The sequence below is a fragment of the Penicillium solitum genome, assembly GCF_028829755.1.
Source record: "Penicillium solitum strain IBT 25940 chromosome Unknown utg000008l_segment0_segment0, whole genome shotgun sequence".
Taxonomy (NCBI): domain Eukaryota; kingdom Fungi; phylum Ascomycota; class Eurotiomycetes; order Eurotiales; family Aspergillaceae; genus Penicillium; species Penicillium solitum.
In genome coordinates this window covers 2620190-2643169 of record NW_027072127.1, presented here as the reverse complement: position 1 = coordinate 2643169, position 22980 = coordinate 2620190, and the positions used below count along the sequence as shown (strand labels likewise).

Genomic DNA, 22980 nt, shown 5'->3' with positions numbered 1-22980 from the left:
TGATGCCACAATAAAGTGAAAACATTGAAATTGCGAGAACGATTCATGACTTCTGCGTGTAGTTTGATTAGTTGAATGACAGGACGTATGTATCTGGGATATATATGTGTCTTTAAACTTGAGTGTGATCACTTTCTAGACAAATACTTGTGGAGATGAATGTTTATCGATACCAACATGCTTTATATATCTTGAAGGTTTATTGCCAAAGTGGCACGTTTTTAATATATCATCTGTCAAAGTATCCAAAGCAGGACTCACATAGGGAGGAATCGGAAGAGTACCAATACCGCCTCAAGGGGACCCCACCTGGCAGCATCTAGCAGTGGCATATCACTCAGTGTGTTGCCTTCGAATGAACTATGGCCATTTGGATTGAAACAATCCTTCTGGTCTTCATGAAAGTTCAGCGCGAATTCACTATCGCGAAGTATGGCCTTTGGGAGTGCAATAGAATTCGCGAATTGCGGGCAGAACTTGCCTGTCGCGTGCATGGTTATCATTGGAAATGAATAAGAAATGAATAAATAAAAAAGTCATCGCCCGTAGGCGATCCGGCAACTTGAGATCAAATGGCACTCAAGCTGAGGATGGACGGGGATCCAAAGTGGCAGTGTGCCAAATGTCGCCAACGACAACCGCTAGGCCAAATTCCCGCCCATCCATTTGTATATACTAGGCACTGGTATTTATCAGAGAAATGCGAAGTACAAATAGAAAATTAAGATGCGACTTAGCCAAATTGCCTCTGTAATGAAACGCCTGTTTTAGGGCACCCGTGGACCCGTGGATATATACGTCTTACCTTATCAGTGCCAAGCCCGGATCTCCATCTCTTGACATGAGCCTTTCTTAACTTCAATCCCAAGCAACTTGAGCTCGCGAATCATGAATAACGAGCAGTTTCGCCGGCTAATAGCCGACCAGTCATCGTCAAAACCAAAGGACCAGAGCCCAACACCTGGTCGCGATGCATCGCGTGGCGGCGCAACCCCGGGCGGATCATTGGGGTCGCGAATGCGATCCAGTATTCCCATGACACCGTACGTTGCTTGATTTGCAGATTGGGACTATTCACAGGAAACTAACAGCAGTGGTATTGCTATAGACGTTCAGTCACTGGTGTGGACTTCGCCCGCCAGCTCTTCGAGCAACGCCGTGAGGGCGATCGACCTTCCAAGCGATTCAAGTCCTCCGCCGCGCCGAAGGGTACCTCGCTACCGACCGGCTATCAAGATCGTGCGCAATTACGCAATGCAGAGGACGAAAGTGAGAAAAGCGCGGGCTTGGAGGCGCGGATCAAGGCACTAGAGGATATGGTTAAGTTGGGACAAATCGACCAGGCCACATTCGACAAACTCCGCCGAGACCTCGGAGTCGGAGGTGACCTCGCAAGCACACACATGGTCAAAGGACTGGATATGGATTTGCTGAGGAGGATCAGAGCTGGGGAGGACGTGTCACAAGCGACCGAAAAACCTGCGCCGCCCCCGGAAAAAGAAGACGTGGATGAGGAATTCGAGCGTATGATGGAAGAGAAGGGACTCGAGGAGCTTGCTGCTGCACCTAAGCAACCAAAAGAAAAGAAGAAGGGGACCATGGCACCGCCGCCTGCTAGGCCGAAGACCCGCGATGAAATCCTGCGGGAATTGAGGGCAAGCCGTGCTGCTGCTGCTGCGCCTGCTCCACCGCAGGAGTCAATCCTCGGCTCAAAATTCAAGAAGCTGAGCGATGGAAAGCCCGAGAAGAAGCGCTTTGTGGAGCGTGACGAGACCGGCCGTCGACGTGAAGTGCTTCTGATCACAGACGCGCAAGGAAATACGAAGAGGAAGACTAGGTGGCTTGATAAGCCGATTGAAGCGCCTGTGCCTCCCACAGGAGACCTTATGATGCCCGATAAAAGTCTCAAACCACTGGGTATGGATGTCCCAGCTGATATTGCTGCCCGTGCTGCTGCACAAGAGGCACCCGAGGACGAGGACGACGACATCTTTGCCGGTGTCGGTGATGATTACAATCCCCTCGCTGGACTTGAAGACGAGTCATCGTCTGATGAAGATGGCGAAGTGGCAGATTCGGCTACTCGCAAACCCGAAAAGGCTACTGTCAGCGAAGAGGAGAAGCCGTCTGCCGTCTCTGACATAGCACCTGCAAAACCCAAGAACTACTTTGCGACTGGGACCTCCAATACGGCAGAGGAGGAGACTATGGACCGATCCAACCCCCTCACCAAAGATCCAACCATTCTTGCAGCCCTCAAACGAGCTGCAGCTCTCCGACAGAGCTCTCCCTCGGCAGAGAGCGAAGCAGACCAGCCCTCTGATGCAGCAGCCCTTCGCCACAAGCGCTTCATCGATGAGGCACGTCGCCGAGACGCCATGGATGCTGCAGATATGGATATGGGATTCGGAGGAAGCCGCAACGAAGACGCAGAGGAGGAGGACGATGGTCCCCTGCTCGACTTTGACGATGACGAGCGAGGTGGGAAAAAGAGAAAGCGAGGACCCAAGAAGAAGAAGGGTGACAAAGATAGCGTCACAGATGTTATGCGTGTTGTCGAGGGTCGCAAGAAGGAGGCTTCATAAGTGCCAATTCCAGGAACTCCAGGTCTTGGGTTCTCCGTTGTCCCCTACATATACGTTCTACTATGGGATCGACATTGGAGATATTTGATACCCTGCTATGCTATGCGTTTTCTACTTGTCTATCAAACCTACGGGTCCGCAAAGACCATTCAGTCACCTCCAGCGTTTACACGCTGTTGTATTAACCTTTTTCTAATGTTTGCTGGATATCATTCTTAGCATGTAATGAAGACTACACATACTCCACGTATTTACCCCAAGTAGCCGGCCGCTTGGCTGGCCTTTACCTTCGACGACGTAGGACTTCAATAGCCTGAATACCCAGCTCATTCGATAGAGATGACGTTGGGTAGACACACTATGCATAACAAAATACTCCGATGTCTTTTCTAGTATCGTTGTCGAATAGTCTCGTGGACACCTGCGTCACCATTTACTACGTACTACTTGTATGGCTCAATGTATTCCGTCGATACCTTCGGCGTCGGACATATATCATATGATATGAGTTCTGGACTGAAGTATAACTGGCTAACATGTCCGTGTAATTTCAGGTTTAGGCTTAGTCTCCCTCTGCAGAGGATGTTGTGTCTCGCCTATACAGATGGCTACTAGTATAGATGGCTGTATATATTCACAATACTCTACAGGATATCACTACACCTAGGTAGATATCAATATCGGCCAATGGGAGCTAGTTGCACTCTCTAGACTGACTCCTGGAACTTCATTGTCACATCTCCCTAGACAGGTCATCTGTATATCCAGGGTCTCGAGACAGGGTACACGTTAACTTAGAGGAGGTGGTACTTTCCCTTTTTCAGACAACCTACTTTCCCTAAAATGGAAGGACCCCCCAGATTCACTCCCATCCTCGACATATAAATACCCCCCTCCACTCCCTTCTCTTCCAATTCTTTCTTTCCTCCTACATCCATCTTCCCTCCATACTTCCATCCACTTTTCACCTACTTTCCATCCCCCCTAGGGGTGTTTGGGCTTTTGTTCATCATTAATGGCTTCATGATCATCCTCTCTCCACCACGCTCTGTTTTCCTGTGTCTCTACGACGTGTTTGCACTATGGTCCTCTTGGTGACCCCCCCATCTGGTCACTTCGTCTGGACCATGTTGACTGGTGAGTACCTTCCATCATTCTAAGGTTTGTTCCTTCCATTTCTTCCTTCCATATTTGTTCCTTCCATTTCTGTCTCGTCACGTCTACGTGTTTCGTGTCTTGTCTTGTTGTCTCTTCCTTCCCCTTCTTACCCCATCCCGTCCCTGTCACTCCATGGGTTTGTCTCATCACCTTGTGGTATCTTTATGGTCCCATAACTCCATGGCATCATGACATCACGTCTGCCTCCTGATACCTCGTCATGTATATATGCATATCATTCCCCCATGTCCCACATCAATGAGCAATGTTGGAACCTGTTGTACTGTTACTCAGCTAATGAATTGCAGAAACCAAAACACCAGTCCATGCTTGTGATATATATCCACTCTGCTTGATATGTTCTTTCTGCTCATGGGATGAATGACCCCATGGTGAGACACTTTATACTCTAGGTGAGAACTCAAGCGTTACATCAACCACCAGGGTTCTTTTGGCTCGCATTAACGAGTGGAAGACCTCACCAGTCCATTGGCTGAGCAGGGAAACTTTTCTCCTCTGCTTTTAGTGGCGCTTTTGCATTTTTGCCTCCTTTATCACATCGAACAGGACCTTACGGGATGAAAGATGACACCGGCCTGCACTAGGGGCCAAAAAGGCCACATAGGTCATGATACCACCACCACCGTCATCATCAACGTCAACATCGACATCAATGTCGCATGCAAATGTCCAATCTTCCATCTCCACACAGCACATTCAGGTGAGATCTCACAGGGGAAAAAAATTGGAAAGGAGGTTGAATACACCGATACCAACCAACCTCCATAGATAGTTAGTGTTCTGCGACGGGATCTCACCAGCTTTGCTGACGCTTGTTGGTATTTACCAGGAACCTCCCATCGATACCACCAGGAAAATTTGCAAAATATACCAACAGGAACACGGTTTACCCCAAATGGTGCAAACACCAAGCCTCCGAGAAGCATGCACCGGGAATTTCTACATTATATGTTCAGGTGAGGTTCTTGAGCGGACAACACATGGAGAGGAGGTTGAATACAACCCAAACGGACAACCCTCCCCCAAACCAACCTCCTTAGATAGTTAGATAGAATTCTGCGATGATAGGCCTCACCAGCGTTGCTGACACTTGTTGGTTTTTACCAGATATCCCCATACCAGCGACCGAACCAACAAATGCCAATTTGCCCAATTTGATATCCAGAGCTACTTGATCCTTCCGGACTCCTCAATTTCAACAGCCGACCCAGCAACTTCTGCCGGTCCACTCCAGGTGAATCTCCAGGGCAGGTACCTCAAGCATTCATACACTGGTCGCCCGCATACAACACAGTCAGGTGAGATCCCACAGCGGAAGAAAATTGGAAAGGAGGTTGAATACACCACCACCAACCAACCTCCATAGATAGTTAGATAGATCTGCGACGGGGTCTCACCAGCTTTGCTGACGCTTGTTGGTTTTTACCAGGAATTCCCACATCAACAACTGGCTCGGCGAGACCTGCCAACTTGAGTCTACTCCAAGTCGTTTTCCAGCGCGGAATACTACCGAAACCAAACATTGCATATTCAGGTGAGGTTCCTGAGCGGACAACACATGGAAAGGAGGTTCAATACAACCCAGACGGACAACCCCCCTCCCCCAAACCAACCTCCTTAGATAGTTAGATAGAGTTCTGCGATGACGGGCCTCACCAGATTTGCTGACACTTGTTGGTTTTTACCAGGAATTCCTATATCACCACCCAGCTCGGAAGAACCTGCCAGCCTACTTCAACTTGTTGTTCAGCCCTGGCTTTTCTTTTCAGACACATCTACTGCACCCGAAGACCCAGTGAAACTTCCCAACATGAGCATGCACCCACTCCAGCTTGTCCTTTAGCATTGCCAATGCCACCGTCCAACAAACACGCACAAGATACTTGCATCAATCTGCATTCTCAGGTGAGGTCTCCCAGCGGACACAATTGGAAAGGAGGTTGAATACACCAACACCAACCAACCTCCATAGATAGTTAGATATAGTTCTGCGACGGGATCTCACCAGCTTTGCTGACGCCTGTTGGCTTTTACCAGGTATTCTCACATCCACGCCGTCTATTCCAGCTTGCCTGGGAATCGTGCGCTGCACTCATTTCTTCAACATACAACACAAAACCACCGCACAATCTTCCATCTTCAGGTAAGGTCCCTGAGCGGACAACACATGCAAAGGAGGTTCAATACAACCCGAACGGACAACCCCCTCCCCCAAACCAACCTCCTTAGATAGTTAGATAGAGTTCTGCGATGACGGGCCTTACCAGCTTTTGCTGACGCTTGTTGGTTTTTTACCAGGTATTCTCACATCCACGCCGTCTATTCCAGATTGCCTAGGAATCGTGCGCTGTTCTCATCCCTTCGATATACGACACAAGAATGACCGCACACTCTTGCATTCTCAGGTAAGGTCCCCGAGCAGACAACACATGGAAAAGGAGTTGAATACAACCCGAACGGACAAACCCCCTCCCCACCCCTAAACCAACCTCCTTAGATAGCTAGATAGAGTTCTGCAATGACGGGCCTTACCAGCTTTTGCTGACGCTTGTTGGGTTTCCAGGTTCATATCAACCGCCAAACATACGAATTAACCCATCGACTCAGATTCCCTTGCTACTCGGCCCTGCAGATTGCTCAACGGCACCTGATTGTTCTTGATCAAGTGAGATTATGCCCTCCACACTCGAAGCCGTACAATTGACTAACCAAGTCTAGATGCATTTTTCCCGGGGATGATTGACGAACAACACTTGAAACCTCCTCAGTGCTTTGGCTTCGATCAGAAAATGACGTTGGGTCTCTCCAGCCTTGTGCATCTCGGCTCGCTGCTAGCTTACAGAGATCTGGTGGTGAATATTCTATGTTGTCTCTACTTGAGCCATGGGATGGAGACCGCGGTCAAGTTTCGGGGACCGGTTCCATTTCGCTGGGCTTACCCATCCCAGGGATAATCTGCAAGCGCGATGAAGTGGGTTCCCGAGGTTGGGTGGATGGGTGGAGCTTATCTCGGTCGCTTGCAATATTGTCCCTGGGATGGGCTGGGTGGTCAGTAGGGGGACTGCGCAGATCCGTTCCCTGACAATATGTTCTCGGCTCCAGTAAAGATTGCAATGCATGATTTGGCTAACGGGCTTTGGGACACGAAAGTCAGCGTTGTGATCAGTTGGATGCAGCCAGGGACAAACGGTAGCGATTCCTTGAATTTGAAATTTGAGAGTCTACTGGGACATGACTGTGGTCGCCATTCAAGGGTTTGATGGCAGCAACATGTGGAATTCATCATCGGGTCGTTGTGGGTTGAACATCTGGCAACTAGGACAAGCCTGCCTTCAAACGCCAAAGTTACAATGGAGAGCCATGCCCTGCAACATAACTGGACAAGCCCGTTCATCACAGAATTTCATCTCAAACACAACAAGAAAAACAAAGGATGGGAGGAAGAAAAGGAAGACAACAACACCGACACCACCACCAGCGGGAAAAGGTGAAGGCAGCAGGGTCTCCAACACAGCACTTCGGTCAACATTCTCGTGCCTTGTCTTTACCCATAGACAACATAACTCTTATCGGAAATTTAGGTGGCTATTTATTTGAGTAGTATCAATACTTCACGGGGCGATAAGGCAATGAGCGAGAGGAGCTCGCTCACCGAGCGAATCGTCGAACATGATGGATGGCCTGAGGATATGATGGAGGGTGTGGTGGCGATATTCAAGCTATAGAAGCTGAACTGGGTCACTCGGGGGGAGTCAATGTAAATAAGGGAAATTGAACATCATACAACAATTTGACCTTGCAAGAACCGAGCCTATATCACAAAATTCAGGTAGACCTACTACTAATGACTGCTTTTCGTCATAATGTTGGGGAAGAACCAAGAAAAAAATAGCAATTGGTCATGTTCTATTTTGTTCACTGGCTTATCTGAAAGATTCTCTCAACTGTAGGCATAATTCCACCTTCTAGGAGATGTTGACGTGGGTATCAAGGCAATTGATTCACTATTCACATCTCTGGTTCCTCTGCTCACACAACACGATCAGATCAACGCCAAGTAGCGCCCCTAAACACCAGCAGCTTTGAATTTCCATCAAATACCGGGTATCGTCCAACCGACCAAGTCACGAACGGGACAGCACTTTCTTCTGTATCCCCACATGTATAGAAAAGCTCTCCACCTAGAGAATGGGTGCAATTTGTAACACCACCAGCAGTATTGCCAACGCTCATTCTGCAATTGACGAACTAAACGCAATTCCGAAACTGATTCACGCCATAGGAGCTCAGCGAACCCCGTTTTCCGCACCTGAAGAAATGACTGATAGCAAACGAAGAGATATTTGCAAGTGAGTGCGAGGCAAACTTGGTCTGTGACCCACAGGAATGTGAAGAGTATTTCCACTATTTCTGGTGGAATCCTTTGAAAATTGTCGGCTGGTAGGGGTATCTGTTGGTTCTTCTGTTGGGTTGTTCGTCGATTCCGTTGGAATATGGATTTCATCTTCGTGAGTGGAATTGTATGGTGATTGCTCATATTGGAATATAGTGAAATGGTTAAGAAGTGGGATGGGGGAATGGAATTGACTTCTCCAGTCGATCTCTTTTACGTTGATAGGCGTCATCAATTGGCGTATCACCCATGGGTTTAGATCAGCTTAGGGTTATACCGCTCTTTCTCTTTTTCCCTTCTGCATCCCAAAGAAACAATATTGTGGATCATAGGTGCTAGCTGATATGGGCAGGATATTATCATTAATGGAAGATATCCAAATAAAAGATACACACTGTTCTGTGCCTGGGGCTGTATCTGTATCTGTATCTCCATTGTAAAAAAAAAAAAAAAGAAGATATTAAGAATGTAAAAATGCAGGCCATTTCCACGTGTCATCCGTAACTGCCCAAGGCCCCTCAAGCACACTCTCATCCAATACACCTGTCGGAGGTCTCCAAAACAGTAGAATCCCTGGTGGCCGACACTCATGCACCAGTCTCTCCCACTCTTCACTGGGATTCTTCCGCTCGCAATCAATATGCAATCCCATCACCCTCACATACCCACATCTCTCAAATAACCACCTCCCTAGAGGCCCCGATTCAATAAAAGTCTCATATCCTAAAGTATCGACTCTCTCATGACCCCACTGCATCAAAAGCCGACCGATTCCACGACGACGAAATTCCGGATGGACACCAATTCTATCCACACCTAATGAGTACCATCAGCTCTCATTCAATCCCCCGTTCCCCTCTAGCAAACAACGCACCTGCATGAGGCCGCTGGAACCAGTGTTGTCGCGGACGCAGGAATTGAGTCGCGACGTGGGAGGCGTACTCGGCGCGCTCAGAGCCGGCGGGGTACCAGGTGCAAGGGACGGGACTAGGGCCATTGGGGAGGGGGTTTGAGTGGTAGAAAATCCATTCGCAACCACCTACGACTTGGCCGGTTGATTTTTCGATGGCGTAGATGTAGTGAGAACCGGGGGTCTGTTCGTGTTTGGTCCATTGGAGGTCTGTGTCTGTGGCTTTATCTTTGGCACGGTCTTCTGCCGTATGGCCGTTGACGGCGTGGAAGATGATAAATGCGGGTCTAGAGGAAGGATGAGGTTAATTGGAATGTTTATTGTAGATATTGTCAAATGGGAGGCTCAACTCGTATGGATGGAAGTTGGCAGTCCAGAGAACGTCGTTCAAGCGTGCAAATTCGTCTTTTGTGGTGATTTCTCGAACCTCGAAATCCGTGGCTGCCATGGTTGGGGATTTTACAGAGGAAGAAAGAGAAGAGGAGAGGAAGCCTATTTGCAAGTATATTTATAGTATGACCATCTCATCGTTCCACAGACTGAACTTCCATCACAGGGCCTAAATAATATTTCCGTGCCCATCCAAAATAATACACCATTGCAAAGATTATCGCCCCTCCAAAGATGGCGATGCTATAATTCATCTTCGCAGGCGTTGGGTGGTTTTCCGCAGGCCAGAATCCAAATATCACCACAATACCTGCGAAGGCCAATGCAAAGATGTTATTCAACGTTCCCCAAACCCCTTTCACCCGGAAAGGACCCCAGGTAAAGCCCTGATTGGAGTCCTGGCCTGGCTCAAAAATATCCCCTCTAACTCTTCGATACAGCAGCAGCGAGAGGGGAATGATATATGAGAAAAAGAAAGCTTCCATCAGCAACGACAAGACAATGTTCAACACGATCGATGACCCAATATTGATGAGGCCAATTAAACCTGCAGCTATGACTATGATACAAATACTGTGAAAGGGCACTGTTGTCCGACGATCGAGCTACTTGCCTCTTCAATTAATGGCGTGAATATATGTATGCCCCGAGCGCCACGTACCTTATGTATCCATCGCCAGCCTGGAAGAGCCCGTTCTCGCGAAAACGCCCACAGTATGCGACTACCGGATGAGATTCCACCTAGTCCCGCGCACGCCTGCATGATGGCCATCATGCTCGACAGAACAATTGAGGCTCCTTTGCTCTTGGTGGAGCTCTCCAGGATATGCATGAATGGGAATGTCGCTTGGGACTTCAAGATCGCAGTGAAGTCTCCAGCCGTGAAGAGAAAAGCGATCAGCATTGCAAATCCAAGGATTCCATTGATGGCGATGGCGAACAACATGGAGTGCGGGACCACGACACTACTATTCGCTACTTCTTCGGCCATCTGTGCAGCGCGTCAGTTTTGAAAACGGGAGATATTTTGAGTCAATCACTAACATGGACAACGCCATCCGTTCCTTCAAAAGATTTTTAGTTAATATCAAACATTAAGTACCCCCAAGACTCACCTAAAAACACAGCAACCGTTCCTTTCAGGCCAACCAATGTCGCTAGTGTGAAATCCCGCCAACCGCCCAGATTATAAGTTTGAATAAAGACAGATCTTGCATCGGCGCGCGGCCCGAGGTAGATAATCGGTATGAGAACTTCAAAAAAGCCAAGCACATGTGCAATGCCGATGAAGACTTCCAACACGGGTAGGATCATCCCTAGCCGTGTATTCAACACTGTGCAGATAAGCAGAAGTGCCCACATTATTAACGTTACATGCCACCCTTTGGGCTTGTAGCTTGGATGGGTCATTGCGAAACAGTTCTGGAAGATGCTTCCAGCCGCGTAGACAGCTCCAGTCGGAACGGCAGTCCAGGCAACGATGCAAATTGAGCCTTTGATTATGTCTTAGTCCATGATTGAATATACCTGATGAGGGAATGGTCCCTCTACATACCAGTAACCTGACTGAAAAATCGTGTCGAGGATTTCCGGGCAAGTATACTCGCCCGATGATATTGGCCACCAGCCTAGCAAACCTAGGGATTAGGGATTTTCCACCAATAGCATCCGGGAATATAGCCATACTGAAGGAACCATGCTTGCCAACTCTCCCAGTGCAATAAAGATGCTGGTGAAGCCAATCCACACTGCGATATAGCTATAGATCAAGCCCGCCGGTCCTCCGCTAAGGTGTGGGTGAATATCAAGCACAACATTAGTATATCTGGCGAGTGAAACCTACTTTGGTAACCCGATGCCAATGTTACTAAGTCCAGGTTAGCTTGTCCGAGACATTGAAAGGGAGAACAGACATAATGACAGCCTCCCATGTCAGCATCAAACTACAGGAAAACCCCACGGTACTTGCCAACCCAAACCTCCGCTAGGGAACTATGTCAGTTAAATCGGAGTTCAAAAATAAGGAACATTTACTTTGGATATTTTGTACCTTCAAAACCTCCCTTTTTCCAACCCTCGCTAGCTCATATACGTCTCGACTGCATGTAATTGCACCCTCTCTGTAGGGAGATGAATGGTACTTGGCAATTCTTAGCGGTATGTCAGTCTCATTTTCACTTGGCACACGCCTATTCATGTTGTTGGATTTGGTATGAGACGTTGGATATAGTACACAATGGATAGTGGTTCGACCTCGTAGTCGAGGAGCACAATTTCATTCAGTTAATTATTCCAGTGTAGTTACTTTCAAATCGTAGCAGAAAAGGAAGATATGAGAGAAAATGGGACACATAAGAGATAGATAGGTCTGGAGGATCAAGTCGTTGGTGTTTATGCCTTCACTTGGTTATTCCGGCCACCACTATCTCACCGGGTGGAGTCGATTTACCATATTTGGTGTGTTCGAATAAAGCGACTATTTCAGATCTTGGTTCGTGATATGGGAAACTCAATGGACTGCACATTGCCAAAGAAGCCAGAGGAAGGAAGATGGTCATTGAGAACCACATTGTCATGTAGATGGTGAGCTAATGCGGATGCCCACGCAAATAGAGGCTGGCTTGGTTGCCAAAAGCTGCTCATAGGTTTATGGAGGAAGAGATAGTTATTTGAGGGAACAGACGTACAGACGATATAGGGTATTTTGGAATAATCCGGAATTGTAAATAGGAGTTCTTGGTATATTGGGGCTGTGTGCTGAATCTATGCGCTCACTCTTTTGGCGGAAGCTACATGAGAAAATAGACAGTGATTAACAGTCTGAGCGGCTAACAACTTAAGAGACTACAACAACTTCTATAATTGACATTGAAGTCTTGCACATCCTTGGCGTTGTACGACTAAAATATTCATCAATTGCACAAGGAAACATGTGATAAGGACACCTTGAGGCAAGTGAATGATAGAATGTTACATCCACTATCCCTGTTCAACCAATCATGATCTCATGCAGCCTAACTTACCCGAGAAAGAAGTATTGGCGCGTATCACAGTACAACTCAATCAGAACAAAGGGCGGGAGGACAATGTGGTTGCGCAGGCCATCGATTCAACGAATATCCGGTAATCCGAATAAATGTTGCCTGGGCCATGGTGCGCACCATACGACTTGGCTACGTATGCAGTAATGGCATTTAGAATGTAACTGGCAGCGACTTAGGATTGGTCTTTATCTGTCTTATGTAGCTGGCAGAATATCTTAAAGCACAACCACTGCCTCTTTCAAGGTTTTGGATAATTTATATAACCCGAAAGGGCCTCCAACTATGCCGTGCAAATATGAGAAGAGTGGGACCGACAATCAAAATGAGCTAGAACAAGGCATCAAAAGCGTTACAGGAGTTGATCGGCCAGATCCACGGCTATCAAGAATAAGATACTGGGGAACAGCACTTCTCGTCGTTTCACTGTTCGTATCTTTTACACTCAATTTATGGTGGATCTTGTTTCAAAGTCGGCCTCATGGTCTAAGCAAAGAAATAAAATCTTGCAACAACCCTGAAAATCATCGATCTCCTTATAGTAAGTGGCTGTATGTTGCTGCGAAAAAGATATTGCATCTCTAACGTCAGTGGATCCTTAGCGGGACTGGCATTTGATGTTCCGACAGGATACTCTTCACACCGAATACAACGGAAATAACATGACGCACTCTGACAAGATGTGGGATGGCATCAATCTTGATGCCATGGTGATTGCCCCGACCATTGAATGGGCTCAGGATATGGGCCTTACAGACTCATGGGACTTTCCGTGGGACCCGAAACGAAAGATCTATTTCCTGAAAGTCATTCATCAGCTGCATTGTCTGGTAAGTAAACGGTCATACTGGCGATTGAAGTTGCATTCTTCGCAATTCGGACAAAAGGAATAAACGTTCAACATAGAAAAATATCCGCAGAGCTGTCAAACAGCTGATGTCAAAAGAAGAAAATAATGTCAAATTTACCCATATCAAACATTGTCTCGACACCCTGCGGGCAGGACCTCTTGTGCAAAGCAGACGACACTCCCATGCCATCTATCGAGCTGGTTAATGCGGCCGGTGAGGGTCAGGTCTTGAAGTGTAAGAACTTTGATAAATTAATCGCATGGGCAAAACATCCAGACCGCGATGCTTGCTATAAGCGAGGAAACGATTACGAGCCGCCTCTTCATAGTATTGATCGGTATGCTTTCTGTCCGCCAAGTAGTGAGCATTTTCCGATTATGAGTCAATACTTCAAGGATCGAGGATATTCTGTGGATTTTTCAGAGTAGCATAGCAATAATATGCATAAGATGTGTGAAGTAGGTTGGTTTTAGGCTGAAGGTAACATAAATATGAACATTCTACCTTTCTCCCACACCTCCACTTCCATCTTTTGACCTCTCCTTCTCCCGACCCTTGTGTAATCCATTAATCCAGCATGGAGATGAATATTCTCGGCCAATCACAAGAAAATAATATCACCCCGAGAACCAATGTAACACGCGATGTGGTTGACTTTTGCGACAATGATCTAACAAACCCGCTAAACTGGTCCAAGACATGGAAATGGTCGGTTGTGATTCTCACAGCTTGTCTATCGGCTGAACTGTAGGTGCACAGTGAGTTCCCCGTCCTTGTTTTGTTTCCTGCTAACCATCTACCCTGTCGAACAGTCAACTCTGCACTATCATCGCAGCACCCGTCTCCCTTCCAATACTCACAAATTTCCATTCAACAAATGCCTTGTACCGCACCCTCATCGTTTCGATATGGGAATTGGGCGAAATCATTTCACCTTTGTTTTGGGGTCCCCTTTCCAAGCTCTATGGTCGACGCTGGGTTCTCAATATCGCCAACCTCCTCTTCGTGGTTTTCCTTGCCGGGACGGCATTGAGTACCAACATCCAGATGCTCATCGCGTTTCGGTTTCTCAGTGGTCTTGCGACAGCACGTTCACCGATCGGTCCAGGCATAGTGAAAGATTTATTCGAAGAGGAGTAGCGCGGTCGCGCTATGTCCGTCATGTCACTGGCAGGTGTAGTAGGCCCGGTCATAGGACCCATCATCGGCTCATATCTCGGTGAAAGAGCAGGCTGGAGATGGGTATTCTGGCTACCCACAATTATCTCAAGTGTCCTTGGTGCTCTTATGCTGATCATATACCGTGAGACATACAAGGTCATCATCTTGAAGCGCAAGGCAAAGAAGCTTCGCCGCAAGACAGACAAACCGGAACTACAGTCAAGGTATGAAAGAGATGAAACGCTAAGCCACAAACTCTTCAGAACCAGCGTCCGCCCGCTCACTCTTCTCGTTCGCTCTACAATCCTCCTTCTAAGCACAATCTATCTCAGCATCGTCTGCGGATATACCTATATCACCATGACCACTATCGCACCAGTTTTCCAAGAGCTTTACGGATTTTCTGAGGAAGCCTCCGGTCTCGCCTTCCTAGGTCTATGTCTCGGACTCGGGTTCGGGGCTTTGCTCTGCAGCTTCCTCCTTGACCGATATACTCAGCGAGCCAAAACACGGCCAGGAGTCTTCGCTCCCGAGCAGCGTCTTCCTCTGCTTCTACCTGCCTGTCTATTGATGTCCGCCGGCCTTTTACTCTTCAGATGGGCAGTTCAATATCATATCCAGCTTGTGGTGCCGATCTTGGGGACCGCACTCGTTGGCCTTGGGCTCGCTGCGACCTCCATCTCGTTACAGACCTATATTGTGGACTCATTTGGGATTTATGCCGTCAGCGCGATCAGTGCAACTATGGTGGTGAGGAACACGACCGCTGCGTTCTTGCCCCTTGCGGGGCCGCCCTTATTTGACGCGCTGGGATATCACTGGGGTGGGACGCTTCTAGGATGTGTAGTTTTAGTTCTCTCGCATTTGCCATTGTTTTTGATCAAGTATGGAGAACGGCTACGTGCTAGGAGAGGGTTTCAGTATGGGGACCATGCTAGAGAGACTGAAGATCCTTAGTGTGACCTGTAGCTCAGCGATGGACAAGAGATATATAAATCCCCACCCCTGGACGTAGTTGACACAAGGTTGTGGATCCTGGTCCGTGCATATTGAACCTAAGCTTACCTACTTCCGACTTTTGACTTCTTCCTGGCACTACCTATCCAGATACGATTTCGGCGACTGGCTCGTGCGAGCACTTATTTACTTTCATGCTGCTGTCACATTCGTGGAGATCCAGGTTCATCATGACGGAAGCCGCAGGCATATCAAGACATCAGCCCCGCAAACCACGTCCCGAAAAGCGGCAAAAGCGGCCGCAACTCACCCATTTCCTGTGTCTCCCTCTGGTAAACACTAAATCGCTGCCGCAGCTAGACGCATCGCTCGCAACCTTCAAATCAGCCCATATCGCTGATCCCGGGCCAGCTTCTCAATCGTCTTCCAATGGCCAAAGCGACACCTCCCGCCTGGGTCTTCCCAGCACAGCCTTTCGTCCACTGGGCACACTTCATCTTACTCTTGGAGTGATGAGTCTTGCCAATAAAGAGCGTCTCGATCAAGCTCTTACTTTTTTCCAATCCCTCGACCTAGCAGACCTAATGAACGAGGCGGAGCGAGTCACCGCTCAGACACAACAAAAAATAACCCTTCACCGATCAACGCCCTTGACTGTTTCCCTCGAGTCATTACATGCTCTGCCGCAAGGCAAATCAGCAACTATACTACACGCTTCCCCTGTCGATCCTACAGGCCGCTTGCTTCCATTTTGCATAAAGCTACGTGACAAATTCATCGAAGCTGGCTTCATCCAAAGTGAGCCCGACAGAAGACCAGCAGGAAGACAAAAGCCAGCCAATCGCTTTGTTCAAGACTTTCCCATAGCCTCTGGATCTGCTACCATTCCTAGCGATGTGTCTTTACACTCACAAGAAAGCCAAGTTCCCTCTGCAGCCCCAGGCGTGTCGAGCAACCCGGATCCATCCATAGCTATAATAACCCGAGAACCAAAACAGCGACCACTCCTCCTGCATGCGACTATTGTCAATACCATTTATGTTCGTGGACGACAAGGCCAGAACAAGGACGCGAAGAGCAACGGTCCACCCAAACGACTTACATTTGATGCTCGCAACCTGATCTCGCAATATCGTAATTACTACTCTGAAGGCAATCGAACTATCCCACACCCAGGACCTAGTGTCTCTCCCGGGAACACCGCAAGTCACCACCGCCGTGCAAAATCTTCACCAATCCCCAACAAAAAGATTATTCCCACCAAGCTTGAAAACCATTCGGCCACCCCGCCCCCACCGTCACAGGGCCATCCTTTCGTTTGGGCAAGGGAAATCCCTCTGGATACTATCTGCATCTGCGAAATGGGTGCCAGGAAATTATATCCTGGGGTTGACGACTGTCACGGTTTGAATGAACGGCTCGGCGAGAAGTATACGGTTGTTGCAGAACGGAGTCTGAATCCACGACTGTCATCGCCTCCCTTGTCGAACACAACGCCCCCACGCAACAACCTGCCATCCAGCAGAAAATTATCGACTGGGGATGATCCATGTAAATAGAATCCGTATCTTAGATATATTTATGAGAAAACTAAATTGTTTTAGATCTTGGCTTCCATTGCTGTATTGCTAGTAATATTAATGAGTAAACTAGATCCCAAGCCTGCTTGGGTTGCGGATGGTACATGTGGGTGGGGGCTTTCTCATCATGAAGTGGATTGCGTTAAAGTGCAGCTCGACATCGGCTGAGCCACGAAGAGAAGCTCTACGGCCTCTTCTTGATGGTTGTCTGGGATTTTGACGGGACTTTGAAAGCCAGATGGCTAGTACATCAACCCGAGTCCCGTGACAGTTAGATGAATGAGACTGAGCACGATTAATTGCATATGGAGCTGAGATGAATCGGGCATACGAGGGTGCTTGGAAGAATCAAGTACCAACAGATCATCTCAACCGACCCATGATGGTCTCCTGTCCCCGTTCAACAGACAACTCCGCAGCCTTAGCCTTGACGGCGGTGAGCATGCTGCGCTCGAAATCATCACGGGTGCGCAGTACAGCCTCAACCCACGAAAGCTGCAGATCCCAGTACTCAAGCTTGAATGCTTCGTAAACCTCCACAAGCGCGGGGCCCTTTTCGGTAGCAAGGAGGCGAACAAGCCAATCAACCAGTCGCCATTTCTGCTTGATAGTACCCTCGAAAGAGTCGGGGTACTTCTCAAAGAATGCAAAGACAGTAAGGACGTCGTCCTTGAATTTGTCTGTGAAGGGATCGACGTGGCGGCGGAATTTGACACCCTTGTTGCGCACCGCAGACAGGTACCGCACTAGAAGCTCGTCCGAGAGCTCCTCGACCAGAATCTCGGCCAGGGATGGGTGCAGCACGGAGGCGTAGTCTGCCATGTAGTCTTCGAAGGTAGAGGTAATACGCTTCATGGCGAATTCACCGTACCAGCGGGAGGTGAAGAAGTCCGGCAGGACAGTGTCCAGATCGACACAGAAGACAAGGTTCACAAACTGCGCCAGGCAGTGCGTGCTCAGATCCACGTAGCCATCGCGCAGCGCCTCTAGCTCGATTGTCGCAGTGGTGCCCATGTACTTGGGTGTGACCATAGACTCGAAATCGGACTTGAAGCGCGTCAGGTAGCCGAACTGGCCGTCCTCCTCGTTGTCGTCGATGCAGGAGATCTGGTCGTTTGCTATGCCGATCAGCCAGTCCTGCAACAGCTGCACGCCTTCTTGGTCCGCGCCTTCAACTTGGTGCTTCGAGCATTCTTCGTCCACGAGGGTCTGCCATAAAGTCTGTCGGGCCTTCAAGGCACGGAACATGGCGTCGGTGATGCCCTCTACCAGATCTGCGCGGTCTGATGCTCCTGATGCCATGACTTGTTCGTGGAGCATGCGCCACATGTCGGCCAGTGTCTTGGTTCGGAAGTGACCTTCTGCGTTGTTGTCCAGGGCGTCTGCGGCACGTTCCACCAGAGACTTTTTGTCTGCGTTGAAAATACGGTCCATCCATTCTTCGACGGCGGTGACGATGACGTCCTGCCACTTTCGGACTAGTTCTGGTTCGCGGTCGTCGAGAATGTTGGGTTGCAGGTCTGTTGATGTCCAGCCAAGCTTCTTCATTTTCTTGTAGTATTTGTCGCTCCAGTGGATGATGCTGAGCAGATTATCGGCTGGGAGTTCGGTGTCGTCAATCATGCTGAGCAGGAAGTCATGCATCATCTGATGATAGATATCGGTATATGTTTTGAATATCTTCCATTTCTTCGGGACAAGGCTCTGCATGCCTTGCTTGACCGTGAATAGATCATTGAAGTACCACCGGAATTTCTTTTCCAGGTTTTCTGGCTCTGCAAGGAAGTTTTCGAGGGTCTCCTCAAATTGACCCTGGGCGTAAAGCTCAATAGCTTGGATGAATTTGTCCTTGTAACCCCGCACAGTCTTGGGACCAATGTTCATAGACTTGAAACGACTTGCGAGGTCCTTGTGGTCTTTTTGGGCCTCTTGCAACGCTCGGACTGTATCATCATTTTTCTCCTCGTTCAAGACAACAACAGCAAGTCGCACAACCATGCTCTTGTTGTCCGCCTGCACCAAGGGAATGAGGTTCATGCAAGCCGTGCCAAGGTGGTCATCGAACCACTCAATAACAGAATCCAACCCCTCAAAGTATTCTATCAGAGTCTCTTCGGAGCTCTGGTCCTCCGCCTTACGGATCTGATCTATAGCCTCGTCACGGAAATCTCTTAACCGTGAGATCTGCATATGAGCCCGCAAAATATTAGGCTGATTCTCCATATCGTCATCATCCTCTTTAAGCAAATCCTCCACTTCCTGGATATCCGCGCCGAAATTCTCCAGCCCCCGTTTCATCATAAGCGTAGCATCAAAATGTCGTTGGATCCGCGCAAGCTGGTCAATTTGCGCAAAGTCCTCCACGCTATGCTGCGACTCGGCGCACAGCTTGTCAATGCCCTGAAGCTCGTCTTTTGTTTTCGAGACTTGTCGCTGGCCCTCAGTCAGAGCACCAATGCTGCGTTGCACAGCCTCCAGCTGGTCTCGCAGGCCTTCACGCAACCGTGAATCAACTGCCGTCTTCTTCCGCAGGTATTCCGCTTTGAGACCGCTGATCTTATCTAGATCCTCCGGGTGCCGAAGGAGGTCTTCGAGTCGCGGCAGCGCGACCGTAGTATCAATGTTACTGGGTTGCGCCATGGTCATGGTACGGTGTCAGGTATCTCGTGGTGTCGTTGTTCCGGCTCAATCGCTCGAAGCTAGGTCGAGGGGTGAGGTGTCAACAATACGGGCATGGGGCGTTGCTTGCGGGAAGGTAGTACGCAGCAGCGAGCTATGATATAAATCCAGGTACTGTCACGCCGGAAAGAGCGCAGCCCATAGTCTCCGCTTTCAAAATGTGAAATACTATATTAGCTATTACAGGTTGATAGGTTGTCGTCGCTGTTGTCATCGGATGCCCGGCAGAATACGCACGTGATCTACCGCCTTTTAATTGAATTTGCGGGATCGCGATCATCTCCAAGTCGCGACGTTTCTCCGCCAGATCACAGGATCAATTGCGCTGCAGATATCGGCTGCGAATTCTCATCCACCGATACTCCGGTATCCTTCTACATCCACCACATTCCATTCCGTCCATCCCGAGTCCGATTCCACAACTCCAAACAACCAAGCCATCAAAAGAACAAACATCCGAATATCAGATCCTCTTGATCTCCACAATCCAACATGTCCTACTTCCGCATCACCCTCGTCCGCTCCGCAATTGGACTCCCGCGCCGCTCAACAGATGTCCTCAAGGCTCTTGGCTTGAAGAAGCGTATGGCAACAGTCTTCCACGGCGTCTCGCCCTCCGTCGCGGGTCAAATCATGAAAGTCAAGGAACTTGTCCAGGTCGAGGAGTGCCAGTACCGCCTCACGAAGCAGGAGGTGCATCTCGAGCGCAAGCCTGATCCTGGATATTATACCGAAAAGAGCTGCACTGAGCAGCGGGGGGAACTCGGTGGTCAGTGATTGTTGTCATTGAGCTCCGCGTGTAATGGGATACTTTTCAAACTGGGGTTTCTTCGCTGGTCTTGAAGACTCAGGTGGAATTTGAGTCTTTTGAAATGCCTTTCACTCGGACGGATGATTGATTGATTGATTGATTGATTGATTGATCGATCGCGTCCTCTTTTTTCTGTTTTGGCTTTGCTTGCATGGAGCGGGTTGCTTTTTTCTTTTCTTTTGGTCATGTACTCTACGTCCACATCTATCGGGCGAATGTCTTTCTGGCAAACTATTGTATTATATGCATTATTACCGTCTAGTGGAATCCAACACTTGAAACAAATATGTGCAATTTGAAAGGACCTGTATAATGATAACGCCACTGCACAGCAGTTTAAGTAAGGACAGCTAGGAGACACAAGGACTATGCCGTGGAAGCAGTCCAGACAGGACAGGCTGAGCAAAGAAGATACAAACAAGAAAAACAGAGGTGTTATTCCAAGAATCATGCTTTGTACAAAGTATCCAAGAAGCCTTCTGCCAGACGGCTAACGATACTCTTATCGGGAATGCTGCCAGCCACACCGTACAGGGCAGATGTATCACCGCGCTGGAGGATATACGATTTGCCCTCACGCTTGCGCTGCTCGGCCTTCTCAAGCTCTTTGCCGATGACTTCAGTCAGATCAGCAATGAGCTGGTCGACAGCCTTGGCAGTGGGAATAGTGAAGGCACAGTGGATAGCCGGGGGAGATTGCAGGGCGTTGAGGTGCCAGCCTTTAGCGGACAGGTCATCGGCGATATCATATATGTCAATGGCACCGTTCTTGCTGCGGAAAGCGACCACACTGACGATCGGGTTACCAATGACCTCCATGTGCAGTGAGATAGTCGCGTCGGTCCGAACAGCCGTATCGAACTTCCGCGCCGCGTTGATGATATCAGTGCAGCTGTTGATGTATCCGGTTTCGCCGACGCTCATCAAACTGGCCCAGCAACCGGCGATCAGAGCGCCAGGGCGGGAGCCTGCCACGGAGGGAGAGGCGTAAACACCGCCGGACCAATCAGGGTAGATGAAGTACTGGTTGTTTCGGTATGATTTGTTGCGGTAGATCAAGACCGAGTTACCCTTAGGGGCGAACCCGTACTTGTGGGTATCGACACTGATACTGGTCACACCGGGCTGGCAGAAGTCAAAGCCACCCTCTTCCTCATAAGGAGAGGGGAAGCCGGCCTTCTTGAGGTGTGCAATAACGAAAGATCCCAAGCAGCAGTCAACGTGGAGGGGGATCTTGTACTTGGTGGCCAGGTGTGATAGAGCGGGGATATCATCAACAATGCCGTGGGGGAAGTTAGGTGCTGACCCAACAAGAAGGACGGTATTGGGGTTGATTAAACGGCGAACAGCATGCACGTCGACCTTGAACTCGGGCTCCGGGCAAGGCACGCGGTGCAGCTTGATCTTGAAGTAATTGCAAGCCTTGATAAATGCCGCGTGTGCCGTATCGGGAATAATCCTGCGATGATTGATAAGTCTTGCTGCTTGGTACAATAGTATCCATATATAAACTTACATCTCGGGCTCAGTGACACCGCGCTCCAGGAAAGCCTTTTGCCGGGCAGCCAAGCAAGCCATAAGAATGGACTCGGTGCCACCGCTGGTAGTTACACCGGCACCATCCGAGGGGGCATTGAAGAGAGCAAGAACCTAGAGAAGACATCAGCCGGCAGGCTCCTTCAAAGACCGTACTCTAGATATAGGGATCATCATGCATACCATAGCAACAACCTCAGCCTCCATTTTCCGAACACCAGGGAAAACATCCGGGTGAATCGGGTTTGCGACACCAAACTGTCCAAAGGCCTCGGCCTGTAGTTTCAACAGCTCCGCGCCTCCGTGATAAACGGCGCCGCTAACACGACCATCTTCCCAGCGGGTATGTTCAAGCCCAGCCAACTTATCCAGTTCAGCGCGGACCTGCTCCGGCGACCAACCCTCCTTGGGCAGCGTAAGATACCGTGTAACATCTGGCCCAGAGTTGACCAGCTTCGATTCGAGTTTCGTGATAGCAGTGCTCACTTGCTTATCGACTTGGCCACGAACACCAGGGACGCGCAAGAAGATGCTGTAGCAGAACAGGCGGAGTGAGATGTAGATGTTGCGGATGCTACCGAGGATACCATAGCCGCGGATGGAGTAAAAGGTCTTGCGCGTATACCGAAGGATGAATAGGATAAATACGATGTTGCGAAGACTAAATTGCGAGCAAAATGTGTCAGTGATGATTGCCTTTCGTCTTTTGTTCTAGCCTCGATTCCGCGGGGAACGGGGGATTACTCAACTTACATGTCAAGGTTCGCGGCAGATAGATGCGCGCTGGACACCCGGCCGTAGCCGATCAGCTTGTTCTGCAGGGCAACTGGCAGCATTGAAGAGCTCATTGTTCCCCCAAGGAATAGTCATGCAATAATGATGGGTGGGAGTGGCGATGGGGAGGTTT

At 49.0% G+C, this 22980-nt stretch overlaps 13 protein-coding genes across 13 annotated transcripts; 5 read left to right on the top strand and 8 right to left on the bottom strand.

Annotated features, from left to right (window-relative positions):
• Positions 1 to 257: 257 nt before the first annotated feature.
• Positions 258 to 494, bottom strand: N7455_010298 (uncharacterized protein; the record flags this gene model as incomplete). The annotated part of the gene is made up of 1 exon (XM_065606411.1): positions 258 to 494. The coding sequence occupies one exon, from the start codon at positions 492 to 494 to the stop codon at positions 258 to 260; it is 237 nt and encodes a 78-aa protein (XP_065460374.1).
• A 386-nt stretch (positions 495 to 880) lies between these two features.
• Positions 881 to 2585, top strand: N7455_010297 (uncharacterized protein; the record flags this gene model as incomplete). Its single annotated transcript, XM_040954038.2, has 2 exons — positions 881 to 1043; positions 1109 to 2585. The coding sequence occupies exons 1-2, from the start codon at positions 889 to 891 to the stop codon at positions 2583 to 2585; spliced, it is 1632 nt and encodes a 543-aa protein (XP_040815375.2). The 5' UTR covers positions 881 to 888.
• A 1680-nt stretch (positions 2586 to 4265) lies between these two features.
• N7455_010296 (uncharacterized protein) lies at positions 4266 to 4460 on the bottom strand (the record flags this gene model as incomplete). Its single annotated transcript, XM_065606410.1, has 1 exon — positions 4266 to 4460. One exon carries the CDS (start codon positions 4458 to 4460, stop codon positions 4266 to 4268), a length of 195 nt encoding a protein of 64 aa, XP_065460373.1.
• A 410-nt stretch (positions 4461 to 4870) lies between these two features.
• On the bottom strand, positions 4871 to 5128 carry N7455_010295 (uncharacterized protein; the record flags this gene model as incomplete). The annotated part of the gene is given in 2 exon segments (XM_065606409.1): positions 4871 to 5019; positions 5035 to 5128. Coding segments are annotated over 2 exon segments (243 nt in total), but the record flags the coding sequence as incomplete, so codon positions are not given.
• Positions 5129 to 5157: 29 nt separating this feature from the next.
• On the bottom strand, positions 5158 to 5653 carry N7455_010294 (uncharacterized protein; the record flags this gene model as incomplete). Its single annotated transcript, XM_065606408.1, has 2 exons — positions 5158 to 5434; positions 5544 to 5653. 2 exons carry the CDS (start codon positions 5651 to 5653, stop codon positions 5158 to 5160), a joined length of 387 nt encoding a protein of 128 aa, XP_065460371.1.
• Positions 5654 to 7114: 1461 nt separating this feature from the next.
• On the top strand, positions 7115 to 7489 carry N7455_010293 (uncharacterized protein; the record flags this gene model as incomplete). The annotated part of the gene is made up of 2 exons (XM_065606407.1): positions 7115 to 7251; positions 7366 to 7489. 2 exons carry the CDS (start codon positions 7115 to 7117, stop codon positions 7487 to 7489), a joined length of 261 nt encoding a protein of 86 aa, XP_065460370.1.
• A 1128-nt stretch (positions 7490 to 8617) lies between these two features.
• Positions 8618 to 9515, bottom strand: N7455_010292 (GNAT family N-acetyltransferase; the record flags this gene model as incomplete). Its single annotated transcript, XM_065606406.1, has 3 exons — positions 8618 to 8973; positions 9032 to 9354; positions 9418 to 9515. 3 exons carry the CDS (start codon positions 9513 to 9515, stop codon positions 8618 to 8620), a joined length of 777 nt encoding a protein of 258 aa, XP_065460369.1.
• A 76-nt stretch (positions 9516 to 9591) lies between these two features.
• Positions 9592 to 11654, bottom strand: N7455_010291 (amino acid transporter; the record flags this gene model as incomplete). Its single annotated transcript, XM_065606405.1, has 9 exons — positions 9592 to 10062; positions 10119 to 10448; positions 10502 to 10521; positions 10573 to 10950; positions 11013 to 11085; positions 11144 to 11243; positions 11301 to 11324; positions 11371 to 11441; positions 11508 to 11654. 9 exons carry the CDS (start codon positions 11652 to 11654, stop codon positions 9592 to 9594), a joined length of 1614 nt encoding a protein of 537 aa, XP_065460368.1.
• A 1506-nt stretch (positions 11655 to 13160) lies between these two features.
• On the top strand, positions 13161 to 15467 carry N7455_010290 (uncharacterized protein; the record flags this gene model as incomplete). Its single annotated transcript, XM_065606404.1, has 5 exons — positions 13161 to 13328; positions 13502 to 13686; positions 13926 to 14096; positions 14162 to 14439; positions 14530 to 15467. 5 exons carry the CDS (start codon positions 13161 to 13163, stop codon positions 15465 to 15467), a joined length of 1740 nt encoding a protein of 579 aa, XP_065460367.1.
• A 230-nt stretch (positions 15468 to 15697) lies between these two features.
• Positions 15698 to 17026, top strand: N7455_010289 (uncharacterized protein; the record flags this gene model as incomplete). Its single annotated transcript, XM_040954206.2, has 1 exon — positions 15698 to 17026. The coding sequence occupies one exon, from the start codon at positions 15698 to 15700 to the stop codon at positions 17024 to 17026; it is 1329 nt and encodes a 442-aa protein (XP_040815340.2).
• Positions 17027 to 17410: 384 nt separating this feature from the next.
• Positions 17411 to 19687, bottom strand: N7455_010288 (SNARE-binding exocyst subunit SEC6; the record flags this gene model as incomplete). Its single annotated transcript, XM_040954191.2, has 1 exon — positions 17411 to 19687. One exon carries the CDS (start codon positions 19685 to 19687, stop codon positions 17411 to 17413), a length of 2277 nt encoding a protein of 758 aa, XP_040815296.2.
• A 531-nt stretch (positions 19688 to 20218) lies between these two features.
• N7455_010287 (mitochondrial 54S ribosomal protein uL30m) lies at positions 20219 to 20503 on the top strand (the record flags this gene model as incomplete). The annotated part of the gene is made up of 1 exon (XM_040954098.2): positions 20219 to 20503. The coding sequence occupies one exon, from the start codon at positions 20219 to 20221 to the stop codon at positions 20501 to 20503; it is 285 nt and encodes a 94-aa protein (XP_040815483.2).
• A 481-nt stretch (positions 20504 to 20984) lies between these two features.
• Positions 20985 to 22921, bottom strand: N7455_010286 (sphinganine-1-phosphate aldolase DPL1; the record flags this gene model as incomplete). Its single annotated transcript, XM_040954199.1, has 4 exons — positions 20985 to 21996; positions 22054 to 22187; positions 22257 to 22734; positions 22827 to 22921. The coding sequence occupies 4 exons, from the start codon at positions 22919 to 22921 to the stop codon at positions 20985 to 20987; spliced, it is 1719 nt and encodes a 572-aa protein (XP_040815551.1).
• Between the last annotated feature and the right edge of the window lie 59 nt (positions 22922 to 22980).